This window comes from Plectropomus leopardus, chromosome 8 (genome assembly GCF_026936395.1).
Source record: "Plectropomus leopardus strain MGB_pleo_1.0 chromosome 8, ASM2693639v1, whole genome shotgun sequence".
In the NCBI taxonomy this organism is placed as follows: domain Eukaryota; kingdom Metazoa; phylum Chordata; class Actinopteri; order Perciformes; family Serranidae; genus Plectropomus; species Plectropomus leopardus.
The window spans coordinates 22637938-22659388 of NC_142183.1; the positions used below are offsets into that span (position 1 = coordinate 22637938).

Here is a 21451-nt window from a genome sequence, read left to right on the forward strand (position 1 = left end):
CCCAAATGTCTCCCCTTCTGTTAGGACACTGAATAACGGCCATAAAAGTGTTTCAGCAGAACATAATTATGTCACAGTTGACCTTTGACCTTTTAGATGTAAAATTTAATCACTTAAACATTTTATCCTGTTAGACTTTTGTTTGAATTTTTGTCATAATTTGCAGATTTATTCATAAGTTATGGCCAAAACTTGCTTTGTGAATTCACAGTGATCTTGACCTTTGACCACTAAAATCTAATCAGTTCATCGTTGAGTCCAGGTGAAAATTTGTGCCAAAACTGAAAAAAATGTTCTCGAGGTGTGCATGAGATATCGAGAACTTAACGAAAATGGAACGGACGGATGAACATACAGACATCCCAAAAACATGATGGCTCCAGCCACGGCTATTGCCAACGTGTAGTGGAAGAGTAACATCATTACCATAAAGAAAAATAGCAAAGGTGAGGCACCATGTAATAAGTAACTTAATTTTGTTTATGGCTACAAAAGTGTGAACAACAGATGTGTTGTTAAAAAGAGACGAAACAATAAAACTTGGCACACGAACCAATACAAAAAGTAGAAACATGAAAATACTGTCAGGCAAATCTCATCAACACTGTGTAATTAAAGCTTCTTTAGAAAGTGTTTACGTTAAGTATTATTTTTGGTAACACTTTATTCGGATAGTCACATTACAGATAGTTAATAGAGTATTTTTTTACCATTTTAACAGCTTGTTAGTTGTGATTCAACAAGTCAATTATTTGCTTCATTATGTAAATGTTTCACAGATTATCTATGAAGTATACGTGACAATTCATGAACATACTGACATAGTCTCTGTATGAATTTGTTAAACTTGAACTACTCACTCAACATGCAGTGTTGGCTGAATTAATATTTCAAGTTCAACGAAATTAGTACAAGCATATGTACTAAATTATCGCATCAGGTGGCATCTACATAAATGCCAGGGCTCAAGGTTTCTGAGTAGAACACTGCATTGTAACAAAATGATCAATGTTAGCCAGTTCACCTGTCAGGGGTTTTAATGTTGCAAAACATCTACAAATAAATCGAAACTCAGCAAATAAACGGCTGAAATGTTACAAATATGAACCATCTGTAGGCATGGGCGGATGGTGAGACAATGGGCCCCTGGGCACAGAGCCGCTTAAGACCTCACCACCTCTCCTCCATAAGAGCAAAACAAAAAGACTTCATTGTTGTTTAGCTTCATTTTGTTGAGTTTTTTGTGATCATAGTTATTTTGTGTGTCTTTATAATAGTTTTTTATCTGTATGTGGTCATTTTGAGCCTCACTGTAGTCATATTACATTTCTTTGTAGTCATTTTGGGTCTCTCTGTGTACGTTTTGAATCTCTTTTCTTTGTAATTGGTTTGTGTATCTTTGTGGTCTTTTTGTGTCTCCTTGAAGTTGTTTTTCGTCACGTGTTACTTTGAGTGACATTTTTTAGGTGACCAGGTGCCTGCTATGCCCATCCATTATTTCATCCATGTCTGTAGGTGGACTTTCCAAATAAAGTGTTGCCTTTTTTCCTCCCTTTGGTTAGTTTTAATCAACTCATCACACAAGTGATGTTGCAGATGATTTGGTACCTTCCCTCAGTAACATAAACAGAAATATACACAGTATAATCTTATTTTTGCTAAAAATCAACAGTGTATTTGAGTTTTAGCCTCACTGCTGGCGAAAGTAAAGTAACTCAGGCGTTTACAGCTCTTGTAGAGACTCAGCACCTTTGTAACGTAGCGCTCCATTGGTCAGCCACCTGTAGAAAAGAAAAAGTTATTGTTCAATCAATTAGAGGCAATCGTGGTTACTTTAAGAGGTTTAAATCTCTATATAAATGTTAAAAATATGGCAGACACTCACATGTTCAGACTGCCTTTTTTCTGTTTTATTCCTGTATGAACATGAAGTGAGAGGTTTTAATTAAACATGAAATCATGTTGCCCTCGTAAAGTTTACACTGATAGGTATACTTACGTCTAAGTTGCCACGTGGTTACCATGGCAACAACCAACACCACCAGCACCACTGGCACCACGATGGCTGCTAGGTGACCACTTTGACTCTCTTCAACGCTCGCCTGGCAGAGAGGATTTAATCGCAGTTTAACTTTACCGTCACTGGAGACACAGTTTATCTTAACGTATGTTGTGAACATTAAAGTTGCATTTACAGGTTTTTTTGCCACTAAGGGGCAGAACATCAGAACAGGCTCCTCGAAACAAGCACACAAGCTTATGTTGTTTCTGAATAACCAGTTCATAAATAATACAGGGAAACATAAACAATCATTTGGAGTCATGTTCCTGCTCACCTCGTGAATTTAGGTCCCATATTAGATATTTGTACTTGAGTATTTCCATTTTATGCTACTTTATACTGTACTCCACTATCTACATTTCAGAGGGAATATTGTACTTCATTACATTCATTTCACAAAATTAGTTACTTAGGTTACTAATAAATAAATAAATAAAACCAATTAACTAATAGATAATGGTATATGATTACAGATTAAGCTGCCCAGCAGTATATAGTAATTAAAACTAGCCGCACCTTCACCAGCTACAACATTATAGTAATGCTTAACGCATCAACTATTATAATCCAGTAATAGGCCTATAATATACATAAGTCAGAAATGGGCCATTGAAAACACTTATTTGTAACATAAAACTGCAGTGTTAAGTGTTTTTAAATGTACGTCTTACACACTGAACCTTTAAGTATATTTTGATTCTAATACTTGTCACTGATTTTTTTTTAAATGCAAAACTTTGTTACGTTGTTAAATTTGTTATGTTGTATTACTGCTATTACTGCTATTACTGCTGCTACTGAGTTTTTGTTACTTTTATTTAAGTAACAAAAACTCACCACTGATGAAGAGTGTCTCAAACATGCAGTAAATGTGTGGGCCGTACAACCAAAACGATACTGGAGCTCTTTAAACCGTCACTAGAAGCGAACTGTGTAACACTACTAAAGTCCTTGGTTTCATACTTACAGCAGCATGAGTGTCAGTAGATATGGTTGCAAGCGGGTCATCTCTGTGATGACCTGTCACACACCCACAAAGGAAAGTAACAGAGAGGAAGTTTTGAAAGGAGTGTTTTCTAGAAAACTGCTAAACATGCAAAAACAGTACATTTATCAAATATCAAATCTGGGAGCATATCAGGTCACATAAGGTGAGTTTCCTGTTCATTAAGGAACTGTGATTGTGTTTGTGCGGCCTTGCTGAGTGTGAATAATGGCCCCTGTGTGAACTAATTATACACAGCATCATATCAACACTACAGTAAAGAGTTAAACGATGAAACAACCCAAGTCCTGTTCTGCCTCATGTATCACCGCAACATACAACTGACAGGGTTCCCCCACATTTTTTACCAATGAATTTTAAAAACTTGTCCATAAGTTTTCCATTATTTTACCTAATTTCAATGATTTTATTTACATAGTTTAAAATGTGTAGGCCTGTATTGCAATCTAGCCATACATTATTACCAAACTTTTGCAGAGAAGCAGACTGCTAGCGCTCGCTGATTAACTCATATGTGAGGTATTCTAGCTGCATATGCAAATAAACCAGACCAGCACATATGGGTACTTGCTGATTTTGTCTATGTGCATCATATATTATTGATGTTTAAATGGTTACACAAGAGGAACATTTTTAATGTAACAACAGAAATCTTTTGGGACATTTTTCTTTTTTACAGACAAGAATGTATATTCAAAACTTTTCCCAAACCATTTCCAGGCCTGGAAAACTATTTTTCTTATTTCATTACTTTCTCAGGAATTTCATGCAATTCTACAATTCTACAATTCTACAATTTCATTTAGCAGACGCTTTTATCCAAAGCGACGTACAACACAAGCAAGAATTTAGACTTAAGGAAAAAACCCTTAGTAAGTGCAAAAAGTGCTTCAGGTGTGATTGGTCACAGGTATTGCCGTCTAGTGGCAGAAGAAGTGCGGCACAGCCAAAGTAATAACCAGTAGCGATCTCAGCATCTGAAATTCACATGCACATTGGAACCCTGAATTGAAACAGTAAGAATGAACAAAAAACAAAAAAAAACACACAAACCTGCTTCTTCAGTGGTGATAGTGAGGATGTTACTGGGTTTACTGGTGCCCAGGCTGTTCTTGGCAAACATGCGGATGTTGTATGTTGAGGGATTTATCTCAATTATTGTGGCCTCCGTCTGGTTGGGGCTAAAGTCAACAACAGTCTTTATGTAATCCCACGAGGCTGTGGAGGGAAAAAATAAACATTTTATATAATAATGCCAAAAGCATAACAAAGTGAGTTTAGATTTTGCAACTGAATTACAATTAAGTGGAAAAAATTCAATTAGTGTTACTCCAATGAAAGGAGCTCATACCGTTAACTGCTTTACACTCCAGGTAATAGCCAGTGATGGGGCTGTCACCTTCAAACCCAGGCATCCACACAAGCGAAATTGTATTGTCTTTGACCTCTTTTAACTCAATTACTGGGGGATCCGGGGGCACTAGGAGATAAAACAGCAGATACATTTGGCAAAGAAAAACAGATGTTTTTATACAGCTCAGTTTAATTTAAACATTATGACCAACATCCCAAGAAATGTCCCTTAAATTTAAAGAAATTAGTATATCAGAGAACTATATTTATATTTATCATAAGTAGATATTTAAAATTATTTTACAGTAATATGATCATTTCTTTATATACTATTTCCTTTTTTTTTTGTTTTTGTTTGCTTGCTTTATTTGTTCATTTCTTGTTTTTTTTTGTTTTTGTTTTTTTTACAAATTTTCAGGTAATTTTCTTGTAATTTTTCCTAATTTCTTGGTTATTTTGGGGTAATTCCTTCTGATGTTATATTCCTTCTTCCAATAATTTTGAAAGAAATCAAGCCAATTTAAAGGCTTAATTTGGATGTAATGTTCAAAAGAAAAAATATGTAAGAAACAGTAATAATCAAAAGTCCATATGAAGAGATGCCATACCTGATGTGATACTTGAGGTGTTTTCTTCCCAAACTGTCGCAGCAGTAACAGTCTCAACAGTTGAAGTTGTGTGAACTTGGGACAGAGAAAAAGAAATTCTGGGTATAATTAGTTAATTTATTTCTATAAACAAAATGTTAATGAATGATTCTGGAAAATGTTTAATCAGCACATACCTGAAGCAGCAGCAGTAGTGGAAGTAGACTTAATAGTCGGCACTGTTGAAGTTTTGTGAACTTGAAACAGAATAAAATCAAATCTCCGTAAATTAGTTGATATTACACTGGCATCGCAATAACTCTTAAATTCCTGTTTCTCGTTGTATTTTGACTTCCTCTCATCTTACCCTCATCCAGAGTGGAGCAGAGAGGTGCGGTCGAGGCAGGTCCTATTCCTGCATTTGTTTTGGCCTGTATAATTACACCATATTTGGCAGAAGGCTTCAGGTTGCCCAGGATGATGCTCTCTTGCTCCGAAGAGGCGGTCACACTTAAGTGCTGCCACCTTTTGAACTGTCTGCCTGCAGGGTCATACTCTCTGTAGCTAATGCTGTAACTGCGAAGAACCCCGTTTCTATGCTCAAGCTTTGGAGGCTGGTCAGGAAAAAACGCACAGAGAAGAGAAATATTTAACGCTTTCATATATACATGCATCTTTTAGATTAAACTATATCCAAAGCCTCGCTAAAAAGGATGTTATGTAATATACTTTTTTCCAAATATCCAATAATTTTGAGAATGTTTTTGAATGTGTCTCCAAATAAAATTTCTAAACTACAACTTTACCTTCCAAGTGACTTTGATACTGTGAGGACTCAGGGCCTCCAGCTGCATGTCAAGGGGAGGACCCTCTGGTGCTGCAGGGGAAACACATTTTAAAGGTGCCATCCATCCAAGTATTTTATTTCACTCCTGCAGAATTCTTATTATTGCAATGACAATAAAAAATGACTGACACTACCTGCTTCTTTCGTTGTGACCGTCAGAACATTGCTGGCTTCGCTCATGCCCACACTGTTGGTGGCAAACATGCGAAGATTGTAGGCTTTGGCTGGACGCAAATCCACCAAAGTCAGCTGAGTCAGCTCAGGATTATAGACTTCAGTTGTCACTGCCGTATCCCAGGAAGCTGTACAATAGGGATGCATAGATGAGATCCATGCTGCATGCTTTATGGCACTGGTTCCCAACCTGGGCACCCCAACCCCCATCAGAGGTTACCAAAGCTTCACAGGGTGTTGCTAGGCCTTCTTAATTTGAAGGAATGTAAAAAAACTTTTTAAAAATATATGGGCTACAATATGCCTATATCTACATTTTTCAAAAATTGCTGTTAAGAAAACTAAATTGGTTATTTTTAAAGTTTGGGGTATGAACTTTTTAAAAAAAAATCTCACATGACGAGTGCACAGTGAATGCAAGCTGTATTCACAGAGCCTTCACTCTCTACTAAAAAGCCTTGCCCTACAGTTAAAACAAACAAAGAGCTAATACATTGGCTGACTGTCATAGAGAAAAAAACACTGCATTTTTCAAAAAGAAGCCTATTAAGTTTGTATAATTAAAAAATAAAAAGAATTTAAAAAAAAAAAGTCAAGTAAAAAGTACCCTACAAATTTCAGGAAAACTAATTTCTAATTAAACATTCACAATTAATCTGCTAAATATTCATCCAAAGCGCTCGTTTTACCCAAATTTTTCCTGCAGTTCTCAATATTTGGGTTAACTGTACAGTTTATCACTTTACTTTATCACTTTATCACTGTACTGTTTTGCAATGCACTGAATATCACATAAAATATCCATAAAACATGATGCCAGTTTACTCAGTGATAGAAAAGGGTTAGAAACCACTGCTTTAAACTATATTTCGGGAGATATAATAAGCTACTAAATGTCCAAATTGTATTAAGATTATTGGGATTGTTTTCTTGTGCTTACCCTGTTTGTTTTTTAGGTCAATCCTGTAGGCTGTGATGGGCCTGCCGCCATCAAACACGGGAGTCCAGCGAACAGTGATGGTTCTCTCCTTCACCTCTCTCATCTCCACCTTCAGAGCATGAGGGCGCACTAAAAAAAAACAAACAAAGTCGAACTTAAATGCTAAATAGAGCTTAACAATTAGTCGGTTAATCAATACGTGGATAAACACAGTAAATATGACTGTCAATATGACTAATTTGTTATTGAAGTCATTTATCAACCATGATTTGCTGAACGTGCGTGTTCCAGATAGGGAACTTTAATGCAACAAGCAGGGAGTCACCAGGGAATCCCAGTAACTAAACTTCAAACTTTGCACAAATACTAACATACTTTTCTTTCTCCCCCTCAGAGATGATAATGTATCCGCATGGGTCTCACCTGCCACTACCGTCAGTGTGATGTGGTGTTTGAGATCATTGAACCAGCCCGGTATTTCCACACGGCAGCCATACTGCCCGGAGTCGCTCTCTTCAACCTGCCTGATGGTCAGTGACACATCTCCCCCAGCAACATTACCCATGAGCAGGTAACGCTCCGACAGCCGGCTGGTCACAGACGTCCCGTCAGACTTTATCACCTCACTGGCACAGCCACTGTTGGGGATGGCTCCTCGTCCCCAGCACGCAGAGAGCTTCCCGTAGTACTTCGCATCATAGCTGCATATCAGAGTAACATCTTCTCCCACTGTGGCTATAATGTTGTCTGCAGACACACCACCTGAAACGATATGAAGTCCTGTTGGCAACAAGGAATATTTAATTAGACATATTGAATAAAAGCTAGGAATTATCACTTAATAAAAAATGTAATTTGTTCTCATCATCAATTCACCTAGGAGCAGCCAAAAAAGGAGATTGCGACACAGAGAAAGACATCTTCCTGAAAAAAACATTTTCCTCTCTTGTCAGAATCAATTGAAGGATTTAGTCCACTTTCTAAATGACAATGAACCAAACCACAGTGTGGTTTCAGCTTTGAAATCCTTCCAGATCACATGATGCTGTCCTTGATATGCTCACACAAACAACTTCTGTTTTTCAGAAGAGGAATGTAGAAAAGAGCTGTTTCCTTTTCTGTGGTTTTGGTTCCTTATGCTAGAAGTGGCACAAGTATCATTTTGATGATTAGACAGACACAGAATCAAGGTTATGGATGCATGTCTTTGCTCCTGCTGTTTGTTTGCAGTTCTTGTACTCAGACAGACAGATGGATATTTAGGAAGTTTTATACATTCACACTTTCACCTTTTTCCTTGGATGAGCAACTCCAAAATAAAATGTGCTACATTACTGAGCACACTCTAGGAAATCATTTGTTTCTGTCGAAAATATTAAATATAGCAAATCTAATATTGGTCACACGTGCAAATCTTAAGTCTTTACCTTCAACTGTCAAGCAAGACAAGTCAATTCATAGCTCAGGTCAAGCAAGTCACAAGTCATACAAAAATCATTTTTTTAATAATGTTTTATTTACATTGTTCAACATATATATAATACAAATCCCCATGGCACAAAACAGAATCCCCACTAACAAACACGTTTTGTTGGTAGTGGGGATTCTGTTTTGTGCTGTGAGGATGTGTATTGTTTATATGTTGAATAATGAAAACAAGTCATACAAATGTCTGATGACTCAATAAGCTAATGAGTCAGTTAAAAATACACAGTCTCAAACCTTTCTCTGTGGGTTTGGTGGTTGTATAACTGATTTTTGAGCAGGATAGCGCTGTTCTCTTACTACGTCATCGACAACAAAATACTTGTTTAAATTTTTTTTATTTTTTGATTAACCCCCTCTATGATAGTTGCCTCGTGCGTTGTCCTCTGCGTGTCTACCGCATCCTAGTGGGTTGCCAGGTTTGCATGCATTGCACAAGAAATCCTTTTTCAAAAACAAAACTTTCAATATCAACAAAAATGCAAATATTAACAAGAATAAGTCAAGTCTTTTTGAGTCATCTGTATCAGCTCTAACTCAAGTCTTAAGTCATGAACACCTAGTCAGAGTTGAGTCTTTTTATCAGTGTTGGTCAAGCAAGTCTCAAGTCCTCAAATTTACAACTTAAGTCTTACTCGAGTCAAGTCATGTGACTCAAGTCCCCTACCTCTGAAAATAACTCCTTCCTGAACACTAACACTGATGAAAACAGAAAGTCTGGTTTACTCGAGGGCCATGCACTTCTGTGTGCTGCTGAGACTGCTGAGACAACACTTGGGTCTGCTGGATGTTTAGTAACCCGGCACAGAACTTCCTCTTTGATCACTCCCACAAGCATGTGGTCGGTACAAACACCTACTGCAATATTTAAAAATGGAAAGCTGCAAAGATGTTTTGTTTCTTATTGCAACTATCAGTTACTTTAAAAGCAGGTTAGGTCACATATTTTCAAAATGAATTTTAACAGACTTAGCAATTTCTGTATACCTGTTGAGTTAAACTCCACTTAAAATACAAAATGATATATAGGATAGTTCTCCCTTTTTTTGTTACTGAACTCATACGGGGATGTTCTAGGTAAGCACCAACTCTACTGTATTAGAGCATATGGGCCGATACACACAGACAGAAATAACAGAGAAAGTTGCAGACAACAGAAACTGTAAGAAAACATGCAGACGTGACACAACTCTCACATCAGTAATGAAATTCCTGCGAACGCTTTCAAAGCCACATGACCCACACTCACTGAGAAAAGATGCCCTCCCTCTTTGTTTTCTGGAATTTTGCTTACATAGCTACACTAATTCATAAAAAATACAGAACCAAAACAGGAACAAAATCTGCACTTACAGTGACTCTCACATGTATTCAAGTAAATAAGAGAGAAACTTTGTTTCGCTGAAATGTTAGAACTTGAAAATAAACACATCAGGTTTCACACTGAATGCCAAAGGGTTAGAGAGGGTTACTGTTTAAATTTTAATCAAAGTGAATACAATACTCATAGAAAATATTCAATAACCTCAAAGATAATTTTCTGTGGAGAGAGTGGATGGAGCTGATCCAGCCGATGAAGGCTCTGAAAAAGGAAGTCATCATGGCCTCCTGAAAGATATGTTACAATATAAACAGTGCTACTGCTTTCCTCAGGGCCCCAGTTCTTTTTTTACAGTATTGCAACACAATGGAGAATGTCCAAAAATAGGCATGTTTCCTAGACATAAGGCAGTATCAGAGAGGGCTGAAAATATGAAATAGTTCAATTTTGATTGTCAACAAAAATAAGCTGAAAGTATGGACAATCAAAATGTGGAGATGGAGCACCATGTGCATGACAACAGTTATTCTATATTCTTAAAGAAAAATACATCAAAAAACTGTGGACACTAATGAGTGGAGTCTTCTCCTCAAATATTATGATTATAGTCCAGTAGATGGCATTGTATCCACAAGTATAAACCATCCACCCTTTTCATGCCGCAATATTAAATCTGCTTTAAAAAAAAAAAAAAAAAAAAACAAGAAAAGGGAATTAATTAACCTGCAGGATATTTTGGTATGTTGTGAGTCATGACATGACACACATTAACCCTCTCTGAGAATAGTGGGGACCCTGTAAACTGCAGCTGAGAATGTGGTACTTTTTTTATATATTAACAGATGAGAGTTCAAAAGGTTTCCCTCACAGGCTGAGAACATCAACAAACGCCTTGACAGACAGTTGTTCCCTCAGGACAAAACTGACATTTACACTCATAGATGTTCTCAGCATGTTGAGATGAACCCTTCTGCAGAAAGTTTGTCACTGATTGGAAAAAAATGCAAGTATTGAGCTCTGAATGAGTTGAATTCTGAGTGTTATGGTGCAGCCATATTACCAGCACCTGCAATATATATATATATATATATATTTGCTTTAACTTCAAGTTAGTGTCCATGCTGCCTTAATTTTTGTTGACTGAATTTGAGAGGACCTGTTGAATCATTACAAAATTACCTAAACTTGTCTTCTCAAATTCAGTTTACTTTAACATTTAACATTAACCTTTTCATGTTAAAACAAAGAGTTTCTTTTTACAGTGAAACCATTGCAGGCATTGTTTGGATCTACTGAAGTGGGAATGCATGAGGTAGCTATCTAAGGTCAGGATATTACCGACAGTAGATGTCAGCTGACATGCTGCCAGTTTGGAGGCATGGAGGCTAAGCAATGTGCTGCTGTGAATGGAGGCTGCAGCAGAACATATTCCAGTTACTTAAAACCTAAAAAACTGAATGTGAATTATACTCTGAAAAATCACCCAGTATGAACTGCATTGCTTAAACAGACAAAAGAAGCAAGACCCACTCAATTTTAATATGTAAAATTAATCTGAACAGCATGTGAGTTGAGTATGGATAAATAAAGATGAGGATTATGATTATGGGAAAGAAGAAAATAGCTGCCACCCTGCTGGGAGGCTTTCACGCTCTCCTTCAATGAAAATTAACCTTTATCTTGAGGGATTGGGTCAGTTATAAGTTGCTCATAGTCTTATATATGTGCTATAACTATGATAATAATAAAACATTTTCTTTATAGGCACCTATCAAAGCACTTGAAGACACTTTGAAGGACACAGTTAAGTCAAAGAAAGCAGTGATATACAATCATCACTTAATAAAATAACTAGACCAAAATCATAAATATAATAACTAGGCATAATCATCAGTGCAAATATGCCATATATTTTTCAATTTAACAGTATGTTGAAAACTGTAGTATAACTTTGCAAAAGTTTTTCTTTATTTCTTTATTCCAGCCTTAACCCACTCCCACATAAGTGCAAAGTTGCATTAAGTCACTGAGTTACTCCGGCCTAGAAACATAAGTGCCATAATTATATTGTATATCAAAATGCATTAAGGCGACAGGTCAATGATATTGACGTTAAGGAATTTTCTGACGGACTCTTCTCCACAAAGTAACAGCAGAAAGTTGTGACAGGAGGTAACAGACAAATGAGAAGTAGTTTGACGTCTATATATTCATAGATGAGTGAGCTGTTGAAATCACAACCTTATAATGTGCATATTTAAGGTAACAGGTAATTGAAAATGATTTTATAGGATTTTTGAGGGCTCTTTTCCACCAACTAACAGCTGTGAAAGTTGTGACAGGATGTCACAGACACAAGAAGCGGTTTGATGTAATTAATTAAGTAAATAATAAATTCATAAATGAGCAAGCTATTGAAATCACAATCTTAAAATGTGCACATTTAAAAATCTGTAACAGATGTATATCTCTCGCAGCATTAACTCAATCCCACATGTTCACATGTTCACAACATTTTGATCAAACACTGTACAAAATTAACTGTTACATCTTTTATACTGAAACAGGCTTTAGGAAGACAAGTTTCAGTTACGGTCTGAGGGTTAATACTTTACCACCTGTTTGTCAAAGAATGAAATTATCTGTATAAATGTTGTGCTATGAATTATTAAAAAAAAGATGTATTGTACCAAAGCTGCAAAAACTCTAATGCTGAACTATTGTCGGTCACCTGCTTCTAGAATAATTGTAGATGTCATCAAGACATCTGTTATGAACAGATAAAGCCAATAAAGAGTCTGTTACTGTGAGAGACATGTCCTTAAATCAGTGGATTCATTTTTTTAAGCATCAAAACACCTGCAAAATGACTTGTTTCACTCTCAGGATTTAAGTCATCCGGTCCGATAATACTTTTAACGTCTAGAAGAGTTGCAAGATTAAATCATTTTATCCCTTGACAAGTTACCAGAGGCCTAAACCAGAGCTAAGTGCCTAGAGTGCTCGCTCTATGGGCCTCATAATGTAGAGGATCTGGGTAACTTCATAACATGGAATTAGAGAGTTTTTGGCTTCATGCACCACTGACAAACTTTCATAAGAATGAACAGGGCCCCACTATGAATGCTGCATCCAGATCTCTTAATACATCCATGATGTGCCCCCTGCCTATATATTATAATGATTGCCTTGGTGCATGCTGTAGATGGTAGAGTGGGGTTTTCCCGTACTATGTTCTCAAATTCACGTGGATATCACAGCTTTGATGCAACCACCTGTTACACTGCCTACCTGCAGAGTCGTACTCTCTGTAGCTGATGTTGTAACTCTGCAGAGCCCTGTTCCTGAGCTCGGCCCTCAGAGGCAGCCTGATAAAAGGAAAAACAACATTTTTCAAATATTATAGTAAAAAAACATTTTCAAAAAGTTGAATGTGTCTGCAGCCACCATTGCAAAATCGTGACTTTACCCTCTGAGTGACCCCACGCTGCATCTCCGAGGTAGGAACCTGGAAGACAAATTTGAAGGAGTCAGTCATAAAAAAATAATACAATTCAACTGGTATTCTTCATGCATGAATATTGTATTAGATGCCTGAGAGCATGTACTTCTTTTGTTATAAATACACAGCACTGCTGGCTTTACTCCTGCAAACATTGTTGAAGGCAAACATGAAGGTTGCAGGTCTCAGCTGGGGGCAAACCCACAAAGTCATCTGAGTCATTTCAGGATTGCAGACGTCTGTTCTTACTGCAGCAGGATGCTGTGCAACAGGAAATAAAAGATGGGTGCAATTAGATCAACACTACATTTTTTTCAGTACACATGACAATTATCTGTGCATTTGAAAAGACATGATTAGCTGTCTTATCTCAATGCAGATTCTGTTGATTACCCAGTTTATGAGATAAATCATAAAGAATGTGATCAACCTGCCACCATCAAACACAGGGCTCCAGCAAACACTAATGGTCCTTTCCTCCACCTCTTATTTCAACTATCAAAGGGGCTAGGAGGTGCTAAAATAAAAGAAACTATGAAAAATGCTACAAAACTAAAAATATATCCAACATCATAAATGTCCAGTGCATAATTAACTGTAGCTGTGTTCTGAATTATTTCCACAACATACTGTAATATGTAAAGTATTGTACTTTTATTTTCTCTCCCCTTCAGAATTTGGAGATTCTCTGCAGTCACAGTTAGCTGGTATGTGATCACTGAAGCAGCTGGTATTTCTGCTCGTTCTCCTCAATCAGCGTCAAGGTCACCCAGGGACAGGTTGCGCTTTGGCAATCTGCTGGTCACAGACCTTCCTGTCTGACCTGATCACTTCATCTCGCAGACCCAGTAAAAGGGGGGCTCTGCAGCCCCAGCATACCGGATGTCCGCCATGGTACTGAGCACAAGAGTTGCATGCAGTGGCACCTTTTTCACAGCAGTGCTTTCTGCAGACACTTGCACTGGAAGAAAGCAGAAAAGTCCCCCTGGAAAGAAAGAATATTGGGTAAAACATATTGACAAAATCAAGTCGATTAAATTCTTCTCAAGTACTGAGTGACTGGTATTTGAACAATACTATAAACATTTCATGAAAAATGCAGTGTCAAACTATGCAAAAAGGAAATGTTTAGACTCACACAGAAGTAATATCTCATCACCAGTTATGACCCACTAGAAGTGTGCGGCGGTGTATTTTTCTGCTAAGCAACTGCCCTCCGCCTGTATTTTCTTATTCTATTCTGATTTTACGAATTTGGGACATTTATGGGTGTGTTGCCACACAGTGCTCAGGTGAGGCTGGAGCTTTATAAAAAGGGAAAAGGCCAGGTTTCAGACCGTAAGCAGCAGTCATTCAAGAGAGACAGTGCTGAAAAACACAAAGCAGGACGAAATGCAAAACAAGCGTGAATCTTAGATTGGCTTTTACTTTACTTTACGTGCATTTACAAAGAGTAAACAACAATCCTGTACAGTATAACATAAAGCAATACAATAGCTTTTATTGTCATTGTTTGGGCACAAACATACAGGTTTAACAGAAATGTGTCTATTAGATGGAGACGCTGATGGAAGTTGAAAGTCTGGACTTTGTGTGTTTCTCAGACTGCTGAGTAAACGCTCAGGTCTGCAGGCTGTTCAGTAACCCAACACAAAAACTTTGATCACTCCATACAACTACAACATAACTATAAAAAGTGTATTTTGTGGTTTTCACCTTTCATTAATGTTAAGTAAAATGTCATTTATTTTTAATATCTGAAGAATATTTTACGTATTGTGTGTAGCTATGCACCAAGGAGATTAATATTGAGGTAGAGGCAATTACATTTATTTAATTTGCTCATAAAGGGTAATGTACCCTTTTACAGTGTTCCTACAGCTTAAGACAGTCAGATTTAAAGCCTTTCCGTAAAGCCATTCAGAAAAAAATTAACACCAGTGTTACAGTAACAAAAACTGTAGAAAAAAAACATGAATCAAAATTAACTTTTTAGGAATAGGGAGTTTTCTCAAAAATTTTATTCTAAAATAAAAAACAACTTTTTTTGGTGCTGTTAATGTGTAAATTATATATATATATGTATATATATATATATATATATATATATATATATATATATATATATATATATATATATATATATATATATATATATATATATATATATATATATATATGTATAAAAGATGTTATCAATTCTCAATTATTTTGAGATTTACCGATGCAAAATCAGGGAAAAAAATGGTTCCCAAAAATGGTCTTAGCATTTTCAGACTTTTGAAAGATTGATTTTTTCATTTTAATACCAATTAGGGCTATATTAATGACCATAACGCCTTTTATGGCTTTTCAGAGATCCAGATGAACCATGTTATAAGTGTGCATCTTAGGGTGGCCACAAAAAGCCCTTACGTGCCTATAAAGAAGAAAGTTGCATGCAGCAGAAACTTTTTTTTTTTTTTTTTAACCTGTCCTGTTCGGCAGCTTAGGCATGCAGTATGAGAGGTCTGGATGCCTTCAGGTGCCATAACAGATTTGCTCTGCAAAGGAGGGGTGTGACATACTTCCTCCTGTTGCAGTCCGTACTGAGATTTATTGGCAAGGCTACTGGACAGCACAACGTTAGAGTGGATAGGAAGAGAGAAAAGAAAGAGGTTGGGGGACACAGAGGGGAGGAGAAGACACAAGAGACAACAAAGACAACAGCAACAATAACAACAACAACAATGAAAACTGTGACAACAATGCTAATTACAATAATGGCAGATGCAAGTATTTACAACAGTATTAACGGTGGAAGCAGGCAGGAAATGACAAAAAATAAATAAAAAAAATAAAATAAAACGAAAAAAATAAAAATAAAAATAAAAAAATAGATAAATAAATAAATAAATAAAGGAAGAAAAGAAAAAAATAAATAAGTAAGTAGTTACAGAGAGAAAGGAAAAATTAATAAATAAATAAAGTAAATAATAAATAAATGAAGCAAATAATGAATAAATAAAAAAAACCAAACAGACAGACAAAAAAAAAAAAAAGACCACTGCATAAATACTTACCCAACATAGCCTTGACATGGATGACCTCCATGTTTGTAACTGTTTGTATGTGTGTGATTGTATAACAGTTGTGTGCTGTGTGTGCGTGCATGTGTGTGTGTGTGTGTGTGTGTGTGAGGATTTGTCATTGGATGTGGTTTGTGCAGAAACTATTTAAAACAGACGCACACTTGTCACATTGACCTTTTAACAGCAATCATGAAATTTAAAGTTGCTGTAAAGACAATCATACTTTAATTTTTCTTACTTTGCCACACAAATTCAAAGAAAAACTGCACAACTAAAACAGGAACCAGATTGGTATTTGAGTGACTCCTCTTTATAATAAAAAATAACAAACAAAAAAACCTCTAAGAGGGAATTGTAATACAGTTTTACTGTGAAATTCAGCCACTGATCTCTTTCATGATCATGAAATGGACATAAATGTAGTCAAAATGTAATCGATGTGGACCAGAGTTTAAATTGGAGTAGATTTAGCATTTTCATAAAACAAACTGTGGTTTTAATTATACAATAAAGACATTAGATCCAACTAGTAGAGTATGAATAATTAAATAAAACAACAAAACGATTGATTCACATTGAGTGTTCACTGCAGTGCATTCATGGTGGAGTCTTCTCTGATATTATGATAATGGTGCATAAAGTCCAATAGGTGGCGTTGTGTCCACAAGTATAAAACATACACACGCTTTTAAGAGCTGTTAGATTAATTTTGCCATGAAAAACAGAAAATAGAAGCAAATTAATTAATCCTTGGGATATTTTTGCATCTACTCAGTCACACACGACACACATTTGCCTTTTTTGGAGCAATCTGAGAATAGTGAGACCCCGTAAGCTGCTTTACTGGGTTCAAAAGGTTTCCCTCTAAAGCTGAGGAGGCAGATAGAGCCAGCATATGACAAGAAGACACATTCAGCAAGCAGTTCCTCATAGACTCATTTGTCCTCATAATGTTGACCATAACTTCGGCACTGGGACACTTTATAATTCTTCATAAATGTTTTCAGCAGTTAAGGCATTGAGATTCTCAAGTGTCCTTTTTGGCAGAAACCTTCTCCCTGTTTGAGGAAATGCAGACATTAAATGATGTTTTCGACTCCAAAGACACCCACTTTAAACGTGTAAAATTAATTTGAATGGCACATGAGTCATAAACTATAATCCATTCCACACTTACAGAAAACAAAGACAAGGATTATGATTATGCTGAGGAAGAAAATAGCTGCCATCCTGCAGATGTTCCCCACTTCCAGGAAGTCTTTGAATTTTTCCTGCAATGAAAATGAGCCTTATCATGAGGGACTGGGTCAATTATACTTAGCACATAGTTTAAACTGTGTGCTATAAATATAGAGTTTATTGAAAATATATTGTATATTCAAGACTGTATTATATCCTTGTGCTCTATTTATCACTTCCAGCCTTAAACCACACATGCAAACCATGACACAAAGATGAATTCTTTTTCAATGAAAATTTTGATGGGAAAGCAGCGCACTTTTAATTTTGATGACACGGGTCGAATTATGACTCCAGTTTTGACTCATTCTTTAGACAAAATGCTTCTGAAGAAGGCCAGAAATATTGGTTATAAATAAATAAATAAAAAAGACTGCATTAGAGCAGTGTTGGGGAAGCTCTGTTAAAAGCTACCAGTTACTTCACACTGAACTAGCGCAAAGCTATAAAAAGTAGTTCGAACTATGTTGCATAAAAATGATCAAATTAACAATGTACATGAGCTATAAAATGATAACAAAACGTAATACAAAAAAGACACATGCCAGCAGTTCACTGCATAGAGTGTGCACTTGTTCAGGTCATACATAAAACCAAGGAAAAAAATACCCCACTAATCAGGCAAAAGTCGATAGAGTAGATCAATACTTCAATAATTAATAGTGTAATCAATACTTCTGACTAATGGACACCTGATATATACATTAGCTTAGTTTTATAAATTATCCCTGTGTAAAGCATTGTCTGGCTGTGCCTTCACAGTGGTGAAGGATGAAACAATAAGAGGGTGCGGTTGGTCAAAAGGGGTTCAATCACAAGAGAAAAGCAGTTATAAAAAAACATTTTTGTTTTCCATTTAATTGCTCACCTAAAAATGTTGGCAATTTCAGTAGTTAACTACACAAAAAATGGCAAAAAGGTAATGTAACTATACTTGAATCACTATGCAAATACGAATGTAGTTGACCTGCATTTTGCAGTAGCTTGGTGGTAGTTCAACTACAGGTATAATTACATGTAGTTTACATATGAAGCTTTTTTAAAGTCTAACTGCGAGCAAACACCGCTTTAGAGTAATTATTTAATTTCCTTCACTATTTCATATCTTCCCTTAAAAATCTTAGGCACAAAAAACTGCAAGTTTTCATTAAAGTCATCTGAGACTCCTCAAATGTTGTACTGTGAATATATTTCCTCATAAAAAAAAATTTAAAAAAGTACCATACCTTAGTTGTTGCAATTCCAACCATGCCCAATGTTTGGCCACCAACTTCTACATTTTTTGCTGCGGACTCTGTCAATATATCTGCCAGGTTAAAAACAATCAGTTTATACCATTTATATAAAAAAATGTCAATGCTTAAAATTATGATGAACTACATTATGCTTTATACCTGAATACAAAGCATTTTCTGTAAAACAGCTGTTTAAAGACATTACGATTGGCAAAAATGAGACAATTTTGATCATTTTTAACATTATTCATTTTTTAACAGGTGATCTCTCACCTTGCCTCTCATCAGTGGTAAGTTTCCATTCCTCAGTAACCGGTTGTTCTGTGGGAGCTGGCAAAAACAAAATACCTTAAGGCTGGATAATAAAATTCATCATCAACCTGGATGATATTCAAGAGTATTACCTTCCTCTATGACCAGATGTGTGTTGACCTTTTCGTCATTGAACCACCCTGGAATCTCGATCCTGCAGCCGTACACACCGGCATCGCTCCACTGAGCATTCAGGATGGTCAGCGACACATCTCCGTCTGTCACCCTGCCCAGCAGCTGGTAACTGGGAGACTCCCTGAAAATCACAGCCCCATCTTCTGAGGAGAGGATGGGGCTGGAGCATTTGGACCTGGGCACCATCCCCCGTCCCCAACAGAAACTCAGGACACCATGAATTCGGGTGTCATACCTACACGGCAAAGTAACATTGTGCCCGAAGAGGCCAATGACTTTGAGGGTGCTGGATGACACTGTGGAGGACAGCAACTGGTCAAACTGGATGGCACAGTTGCAGTTGTAACTAATAAATGAGAAATCCAAGATTGTATCCACACACACAGGCACACAAATCGCCACTTTCACACCCACAAGCACTCTACAAATGCATGAAACAAAACAGCACAAAATATCGACTCACCTTGGGTCAAGATGGAGAGGAAAAAATAACAGAGACCACGCATGTGTGTAGGCTATTGTATAACAACGTCCCGAAGTGAGGATAAGACGAATTTCATCCCCCACACACACTCTGGGAATGGTGCTGCCATGTACTGAAGTTTCGACTTCCCTTTTTGAAAATCAGGAAGGAAATCATTACTAGTCATGTCTGCATCATGAGTTCTTGTCACAGTAATGAGCTCACATCCCCTGTTGTTATGAACCACATCTGAGTTTATCATTGTCCATATTAACATCAGCTGTCACTGCTACCAAGAGAAAATATTCTTTAAACACGCAGAACATGCAATCCCACATTTATTCAGATTAGGAAGTTTAAAAGGGGCCCAAAAAAAGACACATGTAAAACAGTAAATATTGCAGTGGACTAAGTGTCATATTCTGACATAAGCAGTTCTCAAGAAGTGTTTACAGCTCACAGGACCTTTATAGCTCTTGCGATCTGTGAGCAAAATTGATGATGTCACTCTTGGCTTTTGGGCTCTTTCGCACTGCTCACCAACACTGTTTGGGAGTAACATTTTAGAGAGTCATGCATTACTGTAATTCCATTACTTATGGGATTAACTTGACATCAATGATTTCCTTTTGCACAACATTGATCAAACATGCACGAGCATTTTTGGATTTAAGTCCCTTATTTGCCACAGGGGGCATTAAAATTCATCTTATCTTCAGCAATAGGAGCAGTAACTAGTGTGGCAGTAATAACAATGAAAGCTCACTGAAGATTGTTGTTGTTGTTGTAATTTGGCTGTGAAAAAGTGGTTTGAGACACTTCTCCCTGATGGCTCTAAATCAGACATTTTTTGAAGTCCTGATGCTGTCCCCCTTGGAGGATTTTCATACAAAGTTTCAGTAAGATTTATTACAACTACTCTGCAGAAGATTTATCAACAGCTGTCTGGTTAATAGTTTTCCCTCGAGCTTCCATCACAAAATGGCTCGACTTCATTTTACCAAACCCTCGTCTGACTTAAAACTACACGCTCCAGATTTCCTTTTTCATCCTGAGTTTAAAACAACCATCTCTACCCATTTGCTATCCTTTATGAGTGAACACAACACGCTTAACCAAATCCTATTAGGTTTAAGAGACTCCGCAAAGTGACTAATAAATGTGAAATGATCCTTTTTATTAGTTTAGACCCTTATAATACTGAAAGACCACACTGTTTTTTGTTTTTCTGGGGTTTTTTTTTTTGTTATACTGTAGAATAAAGCTCTTTATCGCTCAGTGTCTTTATAACTGAATAATTTAAATGGATAATCTGTGAACAGAGGGCTACACCACAAAGCAAGATTAGTGGGTTAGTGAGTTTTCAGAGTTTTCCATGTGACAAAGCTGGTTCTTGTTTGACCTGGTTAAATCACCATGGCAACCTATGCTGCTAGGTACCAGTTTTTGTTCTGAGTTTCAGCTGGAAATCAGCTGTAAGAGCTGAAGCTTTATAAATCAATAATCAAGTTTACTGTATACCACAATGGCATTAACTATAATGTGAGGCTCTTCTTTCAAATCATACCATAACGTCACCACTTTCGATTATGCTTGTTAAGTTTGGGCTTGATTTGCTGAAGTCCAGTTTTACACTGCTGCTATATTACTACTACTAGAAAACCACTTGGGAAATGTATTTGTCTCTTGTCATTCATCCCAGATAATGTAAAATGTGTT

The 21451-nt window shown here is 36.7% G+C and overlaps 2 protein-coding genes across 3 annotated transcripts; both read right to left on the bottom strand.

The window, feature by feature from the left end:
* Nucleotides 1-459: 459 nt before the first annotated feature.
* LOC121947690 (uncharacterized) lies at nt 460-8002 on the bottom strand. 2 transcript variants are annotated; one of them, XM_042492777.2, is made up of 14 exons: nt 7846-8002; nt 7393-7749; nt 6970-7098; nt 5990-6157; nt 5815-5885; nt 5376-5622; nt 5206-5265; nt 5030-5104; nt 4420-4548; nt 4122-4286; nt 3030-3082; nt 2000-2102; nt 1886-1916; nt 460-1781 (listed from the first exon to the last, which is right to left on the bottom strand). In XM_042492777.2, exons 1-14 carry the CDS (start codon nt 7904-7906, stop codon nt 1724-1726), a joined length of 1707 nt encoding a protein of 568 aa, XP_042348711.2. In that variant the 5' UTR covers nt 7907-8002; the 3' UTR covers nt 460-1723. The 2 variants fall into 2 exon arrangements, with proteins under 2 accessions (XP_042348711.2, XP_087937318.1); XM_088081192.1 differs by having other exon boundaries at nt 7393-7731; nt 7846-7995.
* An 8515-nt stretch (nt 8003-16517) lies between these two features.
* Nucleotides 16518-19891, bottom strand: LOC121948134 (hepatitis A virus cellular receptor 1 homolog). The gene is made up of 6 exons (XM_042493414.2): nt 19733-19891; nt 19227-19565; nt 19096-19152; nt 18814-18893; nt 17526-17619; nt 16518-17406 (listed from the first exon to the last, which is right to left on the bottom strand). Exons 1-6 carry the CDS (start codon nt 19773-19775, stop codon nt 17330-17332), a joined length of 690 nt encoding a protein of 229 aa, XP_042349348.2. The 5' UTR covers nt 19776-19891; the 3' UTR covers nt 16518-17329.
* Nucleotides 19892-21451: the final 1560 nt, after the last annotated feature.